Genomic DNA, 17,141 nt, shown 5'->3' on the forward strand with positions numbered 1-17,141 from the left:
AAAAGAAGATAAGTCCATTGCTATGATTTATTTAAAAAGCGAGCAGTTTTGATTAGAAAAACAACTTTCCGTCATTGAAAAATAAAAGGACTTGCTTTGAATAATAGCATTTTAATCCACGGTTCAAACAATTCCTCAATTTAAAGATGCTTATACTCATTTTATATATACGAGTGTGATCCTCGTGCTCCACGCTGGGATTTATCTTTATATATTTAATACAATTAAGAATATATATATGTATTGTTTTTTTATTTAATTTTTGAAGTGAAAATTACATCTGTTAATAGGTCGAATTAGATGAGAAAATTTAAATAAAAATACGATACTAGAAAAATGGGCTTGAGTAAAATTTAAGGCATGTTTTTCATATGGATTGTGCCTTGGGTAAGTTTTTGCCTGAGCCTTGTCAGACCCAAATATATTATGTTATAAAAATATTATATTAATTATATATGTTAAATAATAATTATATATTTATATTTATATTAAATCACTAATCTAATAATAATTAAGTTCATTATCGAAAATCTAAAAAAAAACTTTACTAACTAAATAACCCAATCCAAAATATATAATTTTAAAATTTATATTAAATATAATAAAATATTTATTATATTTATGGTAGTGTTTTTAATATAAATACTTTTTAATGTGTTATTTTAGCTTTTTTAGTGGATTTAGTGTATTATATTTAATAAAATTATTTTTAAATAAAATTGTCGAAATCTTTTGGAAATCGACTTTTATTTAAAAACGAATGAAAACAGAGTCGCCGCCAATCATTTTTATGAGGTATGATCAGATCACCTTGTAATTTGATCATTTTAATAAAATGTTAGATTTATTAAAACAATATTTTCGGTCTACAAAATTCAAAAAATAAGTTCGGGAGTCAGTTACGCATGGAAAGGGTTAGCACCATTGTGACACCCAAAATTGGTACCTAATTGATTACTTGATATCTTAGCGTTGAGAATTGAAAATTTGAAGAGAATTTAAAACATGATCCCTCTTTATATTAAGATATTATTTAACTAAATTAAATTAAATAGAAGATGCCTTATTCCGAATTAATAGAGAAGAAGGATCACGTCCCGTGAGTTAGGACACGATTCCTCTAATTCTTGAAAACTAGAATAATCGTCGTTTGATCGTTACCTATATCTTGATTTTTGTTATTTTAAATAGGAGATTCGATTACTTTAGTTTTAAGAAGATGTCATACTCCGTAAGTCAGGAGCACAACTCCTCGAATTCTAAAAATAATGAACATTACCTCAGTTTTAAGTATTTTCTATTCGTTAGATAAAATGAAGGTAAGTTTTAAATGATATATATTTAATTTATTTAAATATGGTGTGAAAACGGATAAATGGATTTTAATGTGATAGCATAGTGATTAACAAAATAAGCTAAAATGGCAAAGGGCAAAGGATAAAAAAATAAAATGATAATACCAAAATGATAAATAGATAAATAAATGGGATAAGAAAAAAATTTATGCTCGTGTATTATAATGAACAAATATAACGATAATAAAAATGCACCTATTTATTATAGCGATAATGATGTCTTGGTTATCATAATATTATCTTGAACAATAAAAATAATAATAGTACTAATAATAATAACAATATGGGCAAAAAATGTACAAATATAAACAGTGTAAATTTTAAAATAAAAGGTAAGGCAATAACAAAAAATAAATAAAATAAGAAATAAAAAATCATGAAAGGCTGAAATTAAATAAATAAGGGACTGAATCAAAATTTAAACGAAATTAAAAGTATAAATCATAATAAAATAAATTAATTAAATAATAAAAGCAGAATAAAGGACTAAAATTAAATGCGTGAAAAAGGACAGGGACCAACTAGAAAATTATTCCCTGGCCATTAAACGCTCCTTTCCTTTGGCAAATCGGGGGACTAAATTGAATGTAGTTTAAAATTAAATGGTGCAATCTAAAAAAAATAAAAAAATGGAATTAGGACCATATTAAAAAATATTCAAAGGCGGAAGGACTAAGGCAGCAAATAAACCACTTTACAAAAACACTGTAATATCTCGAAAAATTTTACAGTAAAATATTATCCGTGATATAGTAAAATAAGGAAATAAAGTGACAAAAAGGGAAATTTTGAGTTCTGTCAATAGTGGGAAGTATATTATGATATATTAATTCAAGAAAGGACTAAATTATAAAAGTGAGAAAAGTCTTGTTGCACAAGAGTAAATACTCAAAATTTGAGGGGTTAAAGTGTAAATATGAAAAATTTGAAAGACCAATAGTGTAAATATTTTAAGGGTGGAATGATCTAGAAACTAAGGAAAATGGATGAATTAGGACCAAATTGAATAGATGAATAATTATGAGGGACTAAACTACAATTTACCAAATTAAATGATGACTCAAGGATGAAATTCTAAAAGATAATGAAGGGCAAGATGGTCAATTGGAAGAGAGAGAAATCTAGAAAGTAATAATGATGCTAGAGATATTTTGATATTTTATAATTATTTAATTAGATAAATATTATTTTATTAATATTTTATTAGTATATAAAGAAAGAAAGATGAGAAATTTCCATCCATATTTCCCATGCACTAACGTGAGAGAAAGAGAGAAAGAAAGAAAATTTTACTTTCTTTACAATTTGGTCCTTTTACCAAAAATTCACCATTTTCACCCAAAAATCAAAAGAATTTCCATAGCTACCAAGAGAGAAAAATGTTAAGGAGACCATGGGGAGTTAGAATATCAAGTTGGATTTAAGAAATAGAAGCTGGAGGAAAGAGAAAATCAAGTTAAAGATTAGTATCAATAGAACAAGGTAAGTATATCAAGATTTCAATATGTTTTTAAGTTTGTTATTATTGACAAAGCATGGAAATAATGTTATAGTAGAGTTTTCTTACATAAGGTCCTATGTTCTTGATATGTTAGTGAGGAGAAAATAAGAGAAAGTGATGAGAAATGGTGTAGAAAAAGAAAATAAAGGTGTTATAACATGGTAATTAATATCTTGTACTAAAACAGTTTTAGACAGCAGCAGTAGTCTAACTTTTAAAAATCATCAAAAATTGTAGAAATCTAATTATAGGATGAATAAATTATGAAATTAAAGCTTATTAAGTCTAGTTTCTTATATAAGAAATGATGTAAGTAATGGAATTGTAAATCATGAGATATAATAAATTTTGTGAGACAAGGTCAGAATAATTTCGGGTTCCCCTGTTCTGAATTTGAAAAATCATAAAAAATTGGAGAAAAATAATTATGAGCTTAAATTTATATTTTTAGAATCCTAAATGAGCCTATTTTCAATAGAAAGAAACAGAAACATCATTTGAATTCTGTACGAGGAGATAATTAATTTTTAGTGAAGAAGTGTCAGAACTGTCAGACAACAGAACAGGGGTAACTTTAAAGAATAAACTTTACTTATTGGATAAACCAAAAATTCTTAAAATTTTATGGTAAGAATATATATGAGTCTAGTTTCAGGGAAAATTAGCGTATCTTAATTTGGAGTTCTATAGATCCAGATATGAATAATTTAGTGACTATGACACAAATGGACAGCTTGAATATTCATAAAAGTAAATAATAAAAAAATATAGATAATGTTACTTACAAGTGTGTTATATACATTAAGGATGTGGAATGGAGTGGAGGAGGAGAAAAAATTATATGAATATTCATTTAGCATGGCTAATTTGCATACTTTAGGCTCAGGGACTAAATTGAATAAAAGTAAAACTTTATGGGTAATTTTGTAAAAATGTCAGAAATGGCCAAATTGCATGAAATGGATTAATTTTATTATTTAAATTACAAAATTGAATGAAATTATTAATTTAGTTCAAGATAGAGGGAAAACATGTTTTAGGGATTAAATTGAAAAGTGTTGAAATTATGGAAAATTCTGATATTTTATAGAATTCATGGATTGTTATCAATATGTATGAGAATAATAGCTGGAAATAAGGATTAAATTGTAAGAATTTTATTTTCTTGACCCTAAGGATGAAATCGTCATTAATTAAAAGTTTAGGGGCAAAATGGTAATTTTTCCTAGAGCATTAATTAAATGCATTAGAATATGAAATGAATGAAAATGATGATCAAATTTATTTATAAAGATTCGAACGACTCAAATATGAGACTTGATCGTGGAAAAGAAAAGATATCAGATTAATGAAATTATAAACACAAACAAGTAATGAGGTAAGTTTGTGTTTGTGTAACCTGAATTGTATTTTAAATACTTGAAAAATGTGGTTATGTGATAAAAATATGATTTGAATGTTCAATTCATGATAATTGATGAAATATTGCTAATACTCGACATAAATTGAAAATAAGTCCCGGTTGAATGAAAGAAAAATTCGATAGATCTCTGAAAAGGAATTGACGGTAAAAAAGATCTAGCCCGGACGGGTGATCCTATTCTGATATAGCCCTCCCGAAGAATACGTGTAAAATGGATTTAGCCCGGACGGGTAATCCGAATTAGGGTTTGAATTTAGCTGGACTGGTAATTGGACCAAGCTCATTAGAGTAATTGTCGTTCTGAGGATTTAGCTTTGGATGGTAATCTCGACAATACTCTATGAGTTTATATTCTGAGGATTTAGCTTTGGTGGTAATCCCTTGTAAGGATGAGGTTCGGGAGTGTGCTCTCGATATGAAATGTGTAAGACCATGGTTGAAAGATACCATGGCAACTGATATGAAATGTGTAAGACCATGGTTGAAAGATACCATGGCAACCTGATATGAAATGTGTAAGACCATGGTTGAAAGATACCATGGCAACGTGATATGAAATGAATAAGACCATGGTTGAAAGATATCATGGCAACGTGATATGAAATGGATAAGACCATGGTTGAAAGATACCATGGCAACGTGATATGAAAAGAATAAGACCATCATGACAGAAAATGAGTAAGACCATAGTTGAAAGACACTATGGCATCATGTCAAAGATAAATAAGACCGTGGATGGGAGACGCTATGACATCTATTGAACAATTGATATTCAGGTAATACGTATCAGATGACGAATGGTTATATGAAATGGTTATGTGAAATGTTTACAAGAACTGGTCATATGGAAATATATGTACAAAATAGTTGTATGAAATAATTATGAAGATAGATAAACGAAATAAGTATAAGTACATGGAATATAATTTATGTTAAGTTTGATATAAACTATTGCGGAATAAATATACATAAAATAATGGAAATGATGGAGCATGAAATATTGATATAATGAAATGAATGATATATGCTTATGAAGAAACTGTAAGAGCATGATATGTTTCATGACATGTACATATATGATTATCTTTGATATGTTGATACAAGGAAATTATGTAAGTTGAGACTATTATTAAACTCAAGTGCGATATGTCGAGAAAATAAGTATATCAATGTTGAATTTAGATGAAATATGTGCAAGTATACTAACAATGATGTTGTTTGACGCTTAGACAAATGCCAAGCTATTGATTGAATGGTAACATGTTTAATTATAAGGAGCACTGAAATAGTAAGTACTTAGATGAAAATAAAATTTAAGATTTTGCAAAATTTTTTTCTATGATCCCGATTTAATTTCGGTTGGTTTCTAATGTACGTTTGGGGCTTCGAGGGTCCAATAGAGAAACGTTATGATTATTTTTAAAATATAAATAATAAATGACTCAGAATTATCTGAAAATATTCAGTAAACTCCGGTAATGTCTCGTACCCTATTCCGGCAATGGATATGGGTAGGGGGTGTTACAAACACACGGATCCCAAGAAATCCAAAACGGGCTTTGAAACGACGTCGTTCTGAGGCTTCTAAGGCCAGCCCCAAACGACGTCGTGTAATGGTCCTATAAATACAAAAAAAATTCCAAAAAATCATTTTAGACCCCCTTTTAAAAAAAAATCTAAAACCCCCCCTTTTTTCTCTCTAAAGCATTCTCGGTGATCGAAAAACACAAAACGACCCCGTTTTTGAGTGTTTCGGCTCCCAAAATCCAAATCTATGGTTGGTGTTTCCCAAAATTCAACAAAACGGTAAGAAAATCCAAGAAGTCCCTTCGGTTTCTCAGCCGTCTCATCGAAGGGAGCCGTCCATCACCGAGGACGGTGTCCTCGTCCACTCGCAACGGTGGAACACGAAACAACGTGGTGAGTTCTCGATTTTTTTTTGTTTTATGCCTTTTTTTAAAAAATAACAGATTAAAAAAATAAAGAAATCACCTTTGAAATTTTTTTCTTCGTATTCTATTTTTTTATTGCTTTTTGTGTCTAGAAAAATACATTTCAAATCCGGATTTTATAGCCAATTATACATTTTTTCTTTTATTGTTTCTGCTCTTTTATTCTTTCTGTTTTTGCAGGTGGCAGTGGAGGGTCAACGACGAAGAGAGACCCCTACCTTTGTCGCTTTGGTGTAATGGCGGTAGGGGTGCATCAGGCCTCAAAACGAAGGGCCTCGAGTTGCGTGCCTACGAGGGGAAGAACAGTGCCAGAAACCCTAGGGTTTTTGACTTTTTGAAAAAAAGTTTAAGTTATTAGGCCAATGGGCCTTTAGGTTTTTTTTTTCATTTGGTACATTTGGGCTTGTAAATTTGGGCCTAATATTTTTGTACATGGACTGTTGTAATAGACTATATTATTTTGGTTTTTTTGGGGGCTGAACGAAATTGGGCCCTAACAAAAACTAATTTAAAAAACAAATATAGGCATGTCGGGCCCGTATTCACTTTCTTAAATTGAGTCGGGCTTGAGCAAACAACAAATTTATTTTTCGGTCTAAGCCAAACCTGAACTTGAAAAATTGATCTAGATATCTTATATGAGCCTAACCCAAACTCGGCTCGACCCATGAACCCTTCTAGTGAGAACTTATCCAATGCAAATATATTGAAGAAAAATTCAAATAAAAATATTTTTGACACGGAAATACGATAAATATATTTTTTAAAAAACATGTTATTAAGAAATGTATTAAAAGTATTGATCAAGAATTAATTCATTTGGTACTATTATTATTGCAACAACTGTTTAAGTATGCTTATATGCGTTTTTTTTCAATTTAAAAATAAAATATAATAGTTAGAAATTATAAGCATTATATCAAAATTATTTTTAATACATTTTAAGATTCTTTTATTAAAAAAAAAAGAAGAAGAAGAGGAGAATTTTACATGTATAATGCCTCGAAACATTTGGTATAAAAGAATCTATATTTAGGTTCCATTTATTTACTTGTAAAATCTTTTACGGAAAAACTTATTAAAATATTCTTTTATAAAATCAATAAAATCTCAACTATTAATTATAAGATTTAAACCATAATACAATAAATTATAAATATTTAAATTTACTATTTTGATTAATTTTATTTAATAAATTTTAATAAATATATTTATTACATAATTTTTTATCCATGTTGTAATTTATAAGTGTAGTACGATAATACAGTATCATGTACGTATGTTATGAGATAAAAAATTTAATAAGGGACCATCAAACCATTTTGTAGTAAATTATATAAAATCAATAATTGAAATAGGAAAGAATTGTCAATTTAAGTCTTTTAGTTCAGTTGATATTGATATTGTTATTAATATAATAAAATATAAGTTCGATGCATTAAAACGTATTTATCCTTCTGTTTAACGGTTGGGAGGAATTATGAGTATATAAACTTTAAAAGAAAAAATCAATCATCATATAAAAAGAATATTGGAACACAGCAGCCAGAAAATCAAAATTGGAAAGCAAAAAAGAAGAAGATTCCATCAATTTGAACTTTATATAGCATATCTTACAAGCAACTATCGCTATTGATTCCACGTGAGTCAGAACATCGTGGTTAAATTCCACGAACAAAATGTTAACTTTCTTTTTTTCCAAAATAAAGGTATTCACCGGTGTTTCAAAAAAATAAACGATTAATTATAATATGTGTTTCAGTTTTATATGCAGGAATTAAACTCCGATTACATGACCAAAGAATAATGTGAGGAATTATCAAGACACTTTTTATGATTTGTAAACATCATCTCTTGTACACAAGTGTTGTCACTGATTAGACACAAGAATGGCAAAACCTAAGTCTAAGGAAGTTTGAACCGTTCCACTCTGAATAGAGTAGACTTTTTTCCGTTTTAGAAAAATGGATGCGGAGCGGAATGGGGCTGAGCAATGTGGATTTTCTTTTAACAATTTGTATTCACCTAAGTTTGAAGGCCTGTTGAAATTTGAAAAGGTTTGAATAAAATATTAAACCCAAAAAATGATCATTGACAAAAAAAATTAGGTCCGTTTAAAATATGGGTCAGGCTCGGACATTTAAGGCCTAAGTACGGCTCGTTTTTAAGTTTGTAATATTTTAATTATGTTATTTTTTTATATATTATGTAATTTACAATACATTAAAAAGATAAACTATATTAAATATATAATACTACTTTAATGTAAATATTAAAATAATGTTAAGAGGTCTATATAAGAAATTTCAATAAATAAAAAATGTATAAAATTATTGAATATTAAAATAATGTAATATAAATTTTTTTAAATATAATATGGGTGGGCTTAAAATGAACCATATAAGCAAATAGCTTGATTAGAAAAATAAGGCCTATTTAGAAAATGGGTTAGGTCTCGGGTAAGAGTTTTTTTGATTGGGCCTGGCTCGATCCAAATTTGCAAAAAAAAAATTGTTTTCCCACTATTTTGCTATTCTTTCACTATTAAGTTGCTACTATTTTTGTTGTTATTATTTGGATATTGTATAACTCTTATTTTATTGTTAATTTTGCTACTATTTTAGAGGAATTTACTTGTTAAGTTGCACCTAGTTATTTAAATTTATTTTTAATTTGTTCGGAAACATTTATTTTAATGTTTTTAGTATTTTTGATGTGTTATATTTTTAATTTTTATATAAAAATAAAATAATTTTTTTTACGGCCGAGCTTAGGTTTAGCATCTATAATCCAGGTTGGGCTTGGTAAAAATTTTAGACCTGTTTTTCAGGTCAAGCTTAGGCCTATCAAACAAGCGTAGAATTTTGTTAGGGCCCGGTCCATGAACAAATCCAAACCAAAATGCAATTTTATCATCTAAATTTATAATTTAATAATTTATAAGGGGGCAAAACTACAATTCTTCATATTTGGGGGCCCTACCCACCTTTTTATATTCTTCACCCTTGCTCAAATTTGAAGACTGTTATTTTTAAAAATAATTGCAGAAAGCAACCAGATTAAAATTAGGGACCGAAAAAGAATATTATTGTAGATATGAATATAGTGGAGGAGATGTACAAGTAGGCAAGTGATAGAGGAAGTTACTATCATTAAAGCATAATTTTTATTCAGTTCTATGTGGTTTATAACCGAAAGTAAAAGAAAGAAAAATCAGAAATGGACATTGATATTCTTATTCTTAGTAATCCTCTTGGAATAATCATAGCTAAGCAAGCGAGGATGCGTTTTTATCAATTTGAGTGTTACTGCGTTACACGCTTTGCCTTTCTCATCGAAAGATTCCACTACGTGAAATGATGAAAAATGCCAATCAAAATGGTCAAAATCTAGATTTGGTCACTTTACTTTACACCAATTTGTGATTTAATCCTTCTATTATAATTTGTGGCCCTTCTATTTTGTTAATGTGCTTAATTGGTTTAAATAGTGTCATATTATTTGTTAATCTTTTTAGTGTTAATGATGGGTAACTGTTGAAACGGTTTTTTTTTCCCTTTTCATCTTCTATGTTTATTTTACAATTTATGTTCGAAGTTTATGACAATATTATATCTAAGATTTAAACCTACGATCATGTTATTCAAAAATATTCATGTAAAAATGATATCATTCATCCAATTACTCCCATTATAAAAGTAGAGGGAATAACTAAAGGATTAAATCCCAAATTTCAAAAACTAGAGGGATCAAACTCAAATTCAAATATTTTTCGATTCCAATCCGACCATCATCAATACTTTTCCCAAAAAAAAAGTTTACCCCCTCAGAATACACACTTTTTTAAAATAGATTCTTATTCGAGTTTTTTTGGTCTTATATAAACAGACTAAATTGCAAAAACCAAAAACCACAACAAAGAGTAAAAAAAAAAAAAAGAAATCTCCAACCCAAACCCTTCCTCCGCCGGCGTTTGTTTACAAAAAAAAAAAAAAAAAGAAGTTCAAATTGAAGAATGCCTCTATTTTCTTCAAGAGCTATGTTCAGGAACTACGACAAGCATAGAAAGCAAAACAGTGACCCTAAAGGCAAATTGTCCGACGTGTTCAGGAGCTATGCTGATTCTAATGGGGAGCTAAACAAGGAAAAGCTGAAAGACGCTTTTCTACATCTGGATGCTGCCATGCCGTACCGGCAAGCCGAAGAAGCCCTCCGTGTCGTCGGCAAAAGCTATTACATTAACATCAAGGATGAAGCCGACCTTAACACCCTTGTCGACTATGCTTACAATAAGGGTTACGGGTATTCAATTTGATTAGCTAATTTATAAGCTTATTTTCTTTTTCTTTTTCACTTTTAATCATCTAATATGTTTTTTTAAATATATGTAAGTTTCGTCCCAAAAGACATTATTACAGAATAAAGGTTTCGGGGCTTATGATTGTGATGTAGTTTTTGCATGTACTTTGCAAAGACTACATTATATATATGTTTGTGTGGCAATGAACATGATGATGTTCTTTATCAATTATAATAATATGTGTTGAATGTTATTATTATGTTATTAAAGGGAACTTTGGCTACCTACTATTGGTGCATATTTTAAGTTTAAAGCCCTTCGTATGTTTTTATTATATGAATACCGACTATATATTAGATTTATTTATGGGTCGAGTTATCCGTTTAGGTTCAGAGACTTGCTCGAAATTTGAGAGGATTTGGGTAAAAGTATTAGGCCCGGAAAATGGGCTTGAGCAAAAAATTTTAAGCTCATTTAAAAATATAGATCAGGCTCGAATTTGAACATTCAGGGCCTAAGCTCGACCCGGCCCGACCCGATTCATTTTTAAGTTTATAATATTTTATATTACGTTATCTTTATAAATTATGTAATTTATAACACATTAAAAAAAATTAACCTGGTTAGGTGGTCCTCGTGCAAACACTACTTCGGTATTGACTGGGTGGGTTTCTTTTATTTTAATAAAAGTATCGGTAATTACACTAAAAAAATATAAACTAAATATATAACACTACTCTAATGTAAATATTAAAATAATGTTAAGATGACTATATAAATATTTCAATAAATATTAAATATTAAATTAAAATAGTATAAATATATATTTTAAAAATTAAAAATAATATAGGCGGGTCTAAAATAGACTTGGGTTAGTCTTTTACAAATATGGGTAGGTTTGAGCAAAATTTTAGACTCATATTTTGAATTGAGCCGAGCTTGGGCAAACATAAAGTATATTAATCTCATGTTTAAGACCGACTAGAATCCGATCCGCCTAACCCATGAGCACCTCTACTATATATATGTTCCTAAGCTAATATATTTACCCATACAATCAAGGGCGAACCCAAAACTTTGGGGGCAAAATTAAATTGTATATTTTTGCAATAGTAAAAATATAATTTTACTATTTAATTTAATACCTTATATCTTTACAGTTTTTATCATTTTTAGGAGATCAAAGTGTAATTTTATCATTCCTAATTAAAATTTTATAAATTATAAATGAGCCTAAATAAAAAAATAAATTATTTTAGGGGTGCGGCCTCTACCAGCTCCCCTGACTTTTGCCATTGCATATTGTGAGTTGTATGAAAGTTTATGTTTGTTATCTTTTCATTTTGCGAGTTTATGTCATGTTAATCTTGTAAGATAATATTGCAAGCCATGAATCACCTTGCGAACTAAAGATGTTAAGACTTAACGAGCCATCAATCTTGAGAACATGCATCAAGAGGACCGCATGAATAAAATATCTATCACTTGTACATCACATTTATTTGCTAACCTGATATGATAATCTATACTTACGAGACCAATTTATAGGTGTAAAATAAAATACGTTAGCAAACATATATAAATATAAATATTTATATTAAATACAAGATCTGAACAAATAATACAAAAAAAAGTCTTTACATTTATGTAAAAAAAAACCTAGATCTAAACAAAACAAATTAAATAAATATTTATACTTATTTAAAAACATCATATTTGAAAAAATAATTATATAAACAAGTTCTTGAAAAACCAGAAATCGAACAAGAGAATCGAGTTTTACTAGATGTTGAGGCCTGTTTTCACAGTCTTAAGATAGATTCGGCCGCTCCTATGGTATTTGGAGAAACGTTGATCGTCTGTATCCTAAGATACAACAACAAAATGATTGCGGTAGTAGTACCTCTGCAATGATCAACGAACAAACATTGGCTTCTTTTATTACCGAAACGTTTGAATATTTGGAGAGAAAAAGGAAAAGAATTTTTTAGAGTGAAATAAATTCGTTGTTTGTCTCTAAAGAATTCTGCAGTATTCTTTAGGCTTTTATAAACACTCAATATGGAGAAATTTTGGAAATTTTCATGAATAAATATACAAATCTACATTAAAGGAGCCTTTAAATCAATTTAATTGGAATAAAATAAAATCGAGATATTTGTCCTTTTAAAATAGATTCTGTATAACATCTGCTGAGAAAAAAAAATGCATATTAGGATAAAAAGACCAACATTTTGGGTCACCAATGTCATGTGTCCCCCAAGTCCAATGAAATTTGAATTTGCATACACTCATGCGCGAAGGAGAGCATTAGTTTAATTATTCAATATTTGTAAGGTTGGTTTATTCTCAATCAATGTGGGACTAATGCTTTTCATTTTTCTCAACATAATTCACAAGTAGCTTACTTTAAGTATAAATTTCTCATTCATCACTCAACCATTTTGAGCATATGATATCCCGCTGTAAATGTCTTATGGGGTAGAACATAAAATCATAATTTTATGATTCAAAACTCCTCATTTGCCAATCGAAAATGTGACTCAAAGATTTCAAAAATCATATTTTTCCAACAATAAGTCTGTTGAGTTCATGACCAACTTATCTATAATACTATATTATCTGTTCATATTATTTGTATATTTTAAATTTAGTCTCTTTCTTTTCGAATTTAAAATTTAAATTTAAATTTTAATATTGTTAAAATTATTCTATTAAATTCACTAGTGTGACATTTTGAAATAAAAAAAGTTCACTTAGTAGTCATATAACACTCAAAAAAAATTGTAATAAACTTAAATTTAATAGGATAATTTTAACGATATTAACAATTAAACTTATATTTTAATTCTCAAAGGTAGAGAGACTAATCTACTAAAATAGATTAGAGAACTAATTTTCAAATATATGAAGGGTATAGGAATTAGAACATATTTTAACATTTAATTTGTTTTCTATCTTTTACACCTTTAACCCCTTGTTTCTCTAAATATTCAAGTTCAATGTTATCTAGTGAATTAATTTTGTTATATCAAACTTTGCTATTAGTATTGCAATATGCATAAGTTGAAATTTGATTATTTTAATCCCTATATTTTTTCAATTTTGAAGTTTCAGTTCTAACTCAAAACGGTAACCATTAAATCTATTAACTAAAATAGCATAATTTTTGTGAGTATTACATAAAAATAACAAGTTAATATAATATATATAACAATATTTACTATTAAAATTTTAAAAATAGCATAATTTAATTTAACAAATACTATTTTGTTAAGACTAAACTTTCAAAACTTAGAAAATACAAATTAAAATACAAAACTTAAATATGTAACTTACACTTAGTACAATTACTGATAACAAATTTTAAACTTAGTGCACTCGAGGCCCATTTGTTCTACCATTGAAGTCCCTCTCACTGGGATACCACATATATTATTGGGTTCAAATTGGATTAATCAATTAAACTGATTTAACTAAAATTGATTGATATATTTTATTAAGATTGAATCATTTTTTATTGAATCATTCTGAATACAAGAGATTAAAAAAAGTGATTAAACAGTTTGAATATGTTTATAAATTTTAATATATATATATTTATTTAAATATTAATGAACTAATGTGAAACTAATTATAATAAATAAATAAATCTAAAATGATCTTTTATTGCAATAGCAAAAAAGAATTGATCAAAAAAATATCTAAACACTATTTTCTTACCAAAAAACAAAAAATCAGTAATAATACTATAATAAAAAACCAGGATTACCACCAACACCATGGTGCAACAAATTATGAGCAATACTATCCCTAGCTTGTGCAGTAGCCATGGATCTCAAATTATTCTCAGCTATTACTTCATCATCAAATACCTCAAATTTCAACTCCCCCTCCATTTCTTCCTGCTTCATCTCACAAATATTATGCAAAACGCAACAAGCTCCAAGCACCGCCGGTAATTCTTGAAGTTTAATTTCCATTCTCTTCTGCAAAATCGCCCATCTCCCTTTCAATCTTCCAAACGCTTCTTTTCCCAGTTTTTCAATCTCATAAATCTTTTCATTGAAAGCGTGTTGAGCCCAAGTTAGATTTTGATGTGTGTAAGGAACTAAAACCCAATCCATTAATGGGTACATTTTGCCACCTACTACCCAAAGATCTTTCAATTGTCCCATCGTGGCTCTTTGATGAAACGCTGAATTGGAAAGGACTTGTTCATCGGACATTGAACCTGGCCAACCGATGCAAACGTCGGTGAAAACGCCGGTTGAATCGATGATGCCTTGGAGAGTGATTGAATACGATGTTTTTTGGTATCTTTCGGTGTGTTTCTTGTTGAAATAGGCGGCGACGTTGGTCTTCGGAGCGCTGATCGGAATATGGGTTGTGTACATTGAACCGCATACGTTTGGGATTCCGGCGAGGGACTCGAATTCGTGTTTGAGTTGTTTTATTTTGTTTTCATCGGGCCATTGAATGTATTTCGGCATTAGAACCGTTTTAATGGCGGTACAAACCTCTAGAACCAGCTTATGGCAGGTTGAGATCCCTAACCCGAACTGTTTCGACACCGTTCGAAGCGGTTCACCGGTGGCCAACCGCCAAATACAAACCGCAACGCGTTGACGAACCGGGATAGCGTCACGGAGCATGGTGTTTTTTTTCATCACCGCAGGTTCAAGCTCCTCGCAGATCATATCGAACGTGTGTTTACTCATTCGGAACTCACGTTTGAATTCCTCATCGGGAAAATCCGGATGATTACACTTCTCCCACCAATCTTTAGATCGTGATTTCACCCATAACCTCCGTTGATGTTCCGAACCACCGCCGGTGTTATCGGAACTAGCTGAAACCGTCGAAGAAGTACCGGCGATCGAACCAGATTTACGAGCTCGCTTCTTTCTGGAATTACCCAACTCTTCTTCCATTTCAAAACCATTAATTTCTTCAATCTTTGCTTCAGCTTCAAAGAAAGTTTCAAAGCCAGTCAGCCATTGATGCTGTTCTTGCTCTTGCTTTGCTCCCTCGTCTAATAACAAACTCAATAAGTCTTTAAACCCATTGTTTTCTTCATTGACCAAAGAGTCATCACTAACTCTTCTACTCATTTTTTTGCTGTTCCCATTGAACCCATTTTCCATTTCCTCAAAGAAATCGAAGCTGCTATTATTATAAGAGAATTCTTGTTGAGAAAGGAATGTGAAAGAACCCATTTCCATTCAAACAAAAATATTATAATAAATGGCTTGATTGACGAAATGTGAAAGCAAAGATGAGTTGAAAATATATAAATATGAAGGTGGGAACGGTGGGAGTTTCCGTTGTTGTTTATATACGTATCGATGGTTTTACGCGGTTAGGGATAAGGGTGGCGCTAAGGAAGCGCGTGGGGAACGATGGTGTGAAACGCGGGAGGGTGGAACATTGATTGTGACTTTGACTTTTCTTCTTTACGTGGATTTCCCTTTTTTGTTAACGGTTTTCAGCTACAGTTATTTGAGATTAAACTCGAGTTTCATAGATATTATTGTAAATAAAAGAATATATATTCTCATCTTATTTATATTAAAAATATTAGATATAATCAGAAATTATAATAAAATAATTACTTGTAAAATGACAAACTTTGAGTTTACTTCTTTCTTTTTAATTCCTTCCTCCTCCCTTTTAGTATTTATTTTATTTTTTAATTGAATAATTTAGTATTTGTTTTATTTTTAATTGAAATATTTAGACTTATTATCACTAAATTATTAGTATGTATATATTTTGGTCACTTAATTTCAAAATACTATAAAATGGTCACTAGATTATTTAAAAATTTTATTTAAGTCATTGAAATGCTAAGTTTTTTTTAAAAGTCTGGCTAGCGAGTTTCAAGCAACATTCGATAATTAGTACGATGACTCAGTCCCCTTCAACGAGTAGAAAAACATATCTTAAATCTAAATTTATCTAATGGTCAATGTCAAATATTAAAAATAAAGTTGTTTAAATTTTGGTTTTAAATTTCTAACGCTCAAATATGTTTTATGAAAGAAAAAATTAAAATTGTATGAAAGAAAGAGAATAAGAGCTTTTAATTGTTACAAATAATGTAAACAGAAAAAGATATACAACAACGCTTTTTAATAACTCAAGAACTTAAATGAAAATTTTCGAATAATTTAGTAATCATTTTATTACTTTTTAAAGTTGAGTAACCAAAATATAAATCAAGACAATTTATTTTTTATTATTATTTTGCAATAAGTTAAATATTTGCAACTTTTGTGAAATTTATCAAAATTTAATATTATTATTCCAAATTACAATTGATAAATATATTCATCCAACATTCAAATTCGTTACATAATTGTAAATTCTAAAATTATTAAAATAAAATGGATAATAAATTCAGATATAATTAATAAAAAGTAAAACAAATTTAAATAATAGACATATAAAATAGAAAGCAAATTCAAATAGTAATTATATGAGAGTTTATATTTGCATTCTTTCCAAATATGTTGCACATAATAATTCTAATATTATTTGAATCTTTCATATCCAAATTTAAGAAAATAAAATTAAATATCAATAAATATTCAAATTGATCGATCGC

At 29.0% G+C, this 17,141-nt stretch overlaps 1 protein-coding gene and 1 long non-coding RNA gene across 2 annotated transcripts; one reads left to right on the forward strand and one right to left on the reverse strand.

The window, feature by feature from the left end:
• The first annotated feature begins 10,109 nt into the window (after nt 1-10,109).
• On the forward strand, nt 10,110-10,800 carry LOC108462893 (uncharacterized). Its single transcript, XR_001867960.2, has one exon. It is a non-coding gene; the product is annotated as an uncharacterized LOC108462893 (long non-coding RNA).
• Nucleotides 10,801-14,106: 3,306 nt separating this feature from the next.
• LOC108463201 (protein ALP1-like) lies at nt 14,107-15,866 on the reverse strand. The gene has a single exon (XM_017763140.2). It carries the CDS (start codon nt 15,754-15,756, stop codon nt 14,281-14,283), a length of 1,476 nt encoding a protein of 491 aa, XP_017618629.1. The 5' UTR covers nt 15,757-15,866; the 3' UTR covers nt 14,107-14,280.
• Nucleotides 15,867-17,141: the final 1,275 nt, after the last annotated feature.

This window comes from Gossypium arboreum, chromosome 13 (assembly GCF_025698485.1).
Source record: "Gossypium arboreum isolate Shixiya-1 chromosome 13, ASM2569848v2, whole genome shotgun sequence".
Lineage (NCBI taxonomy): Eukaryota > Viridiplantae > Streptophyta > Magnoliopsida > Malvales > Malvaceae > Gossypium > Gossypium arboreum.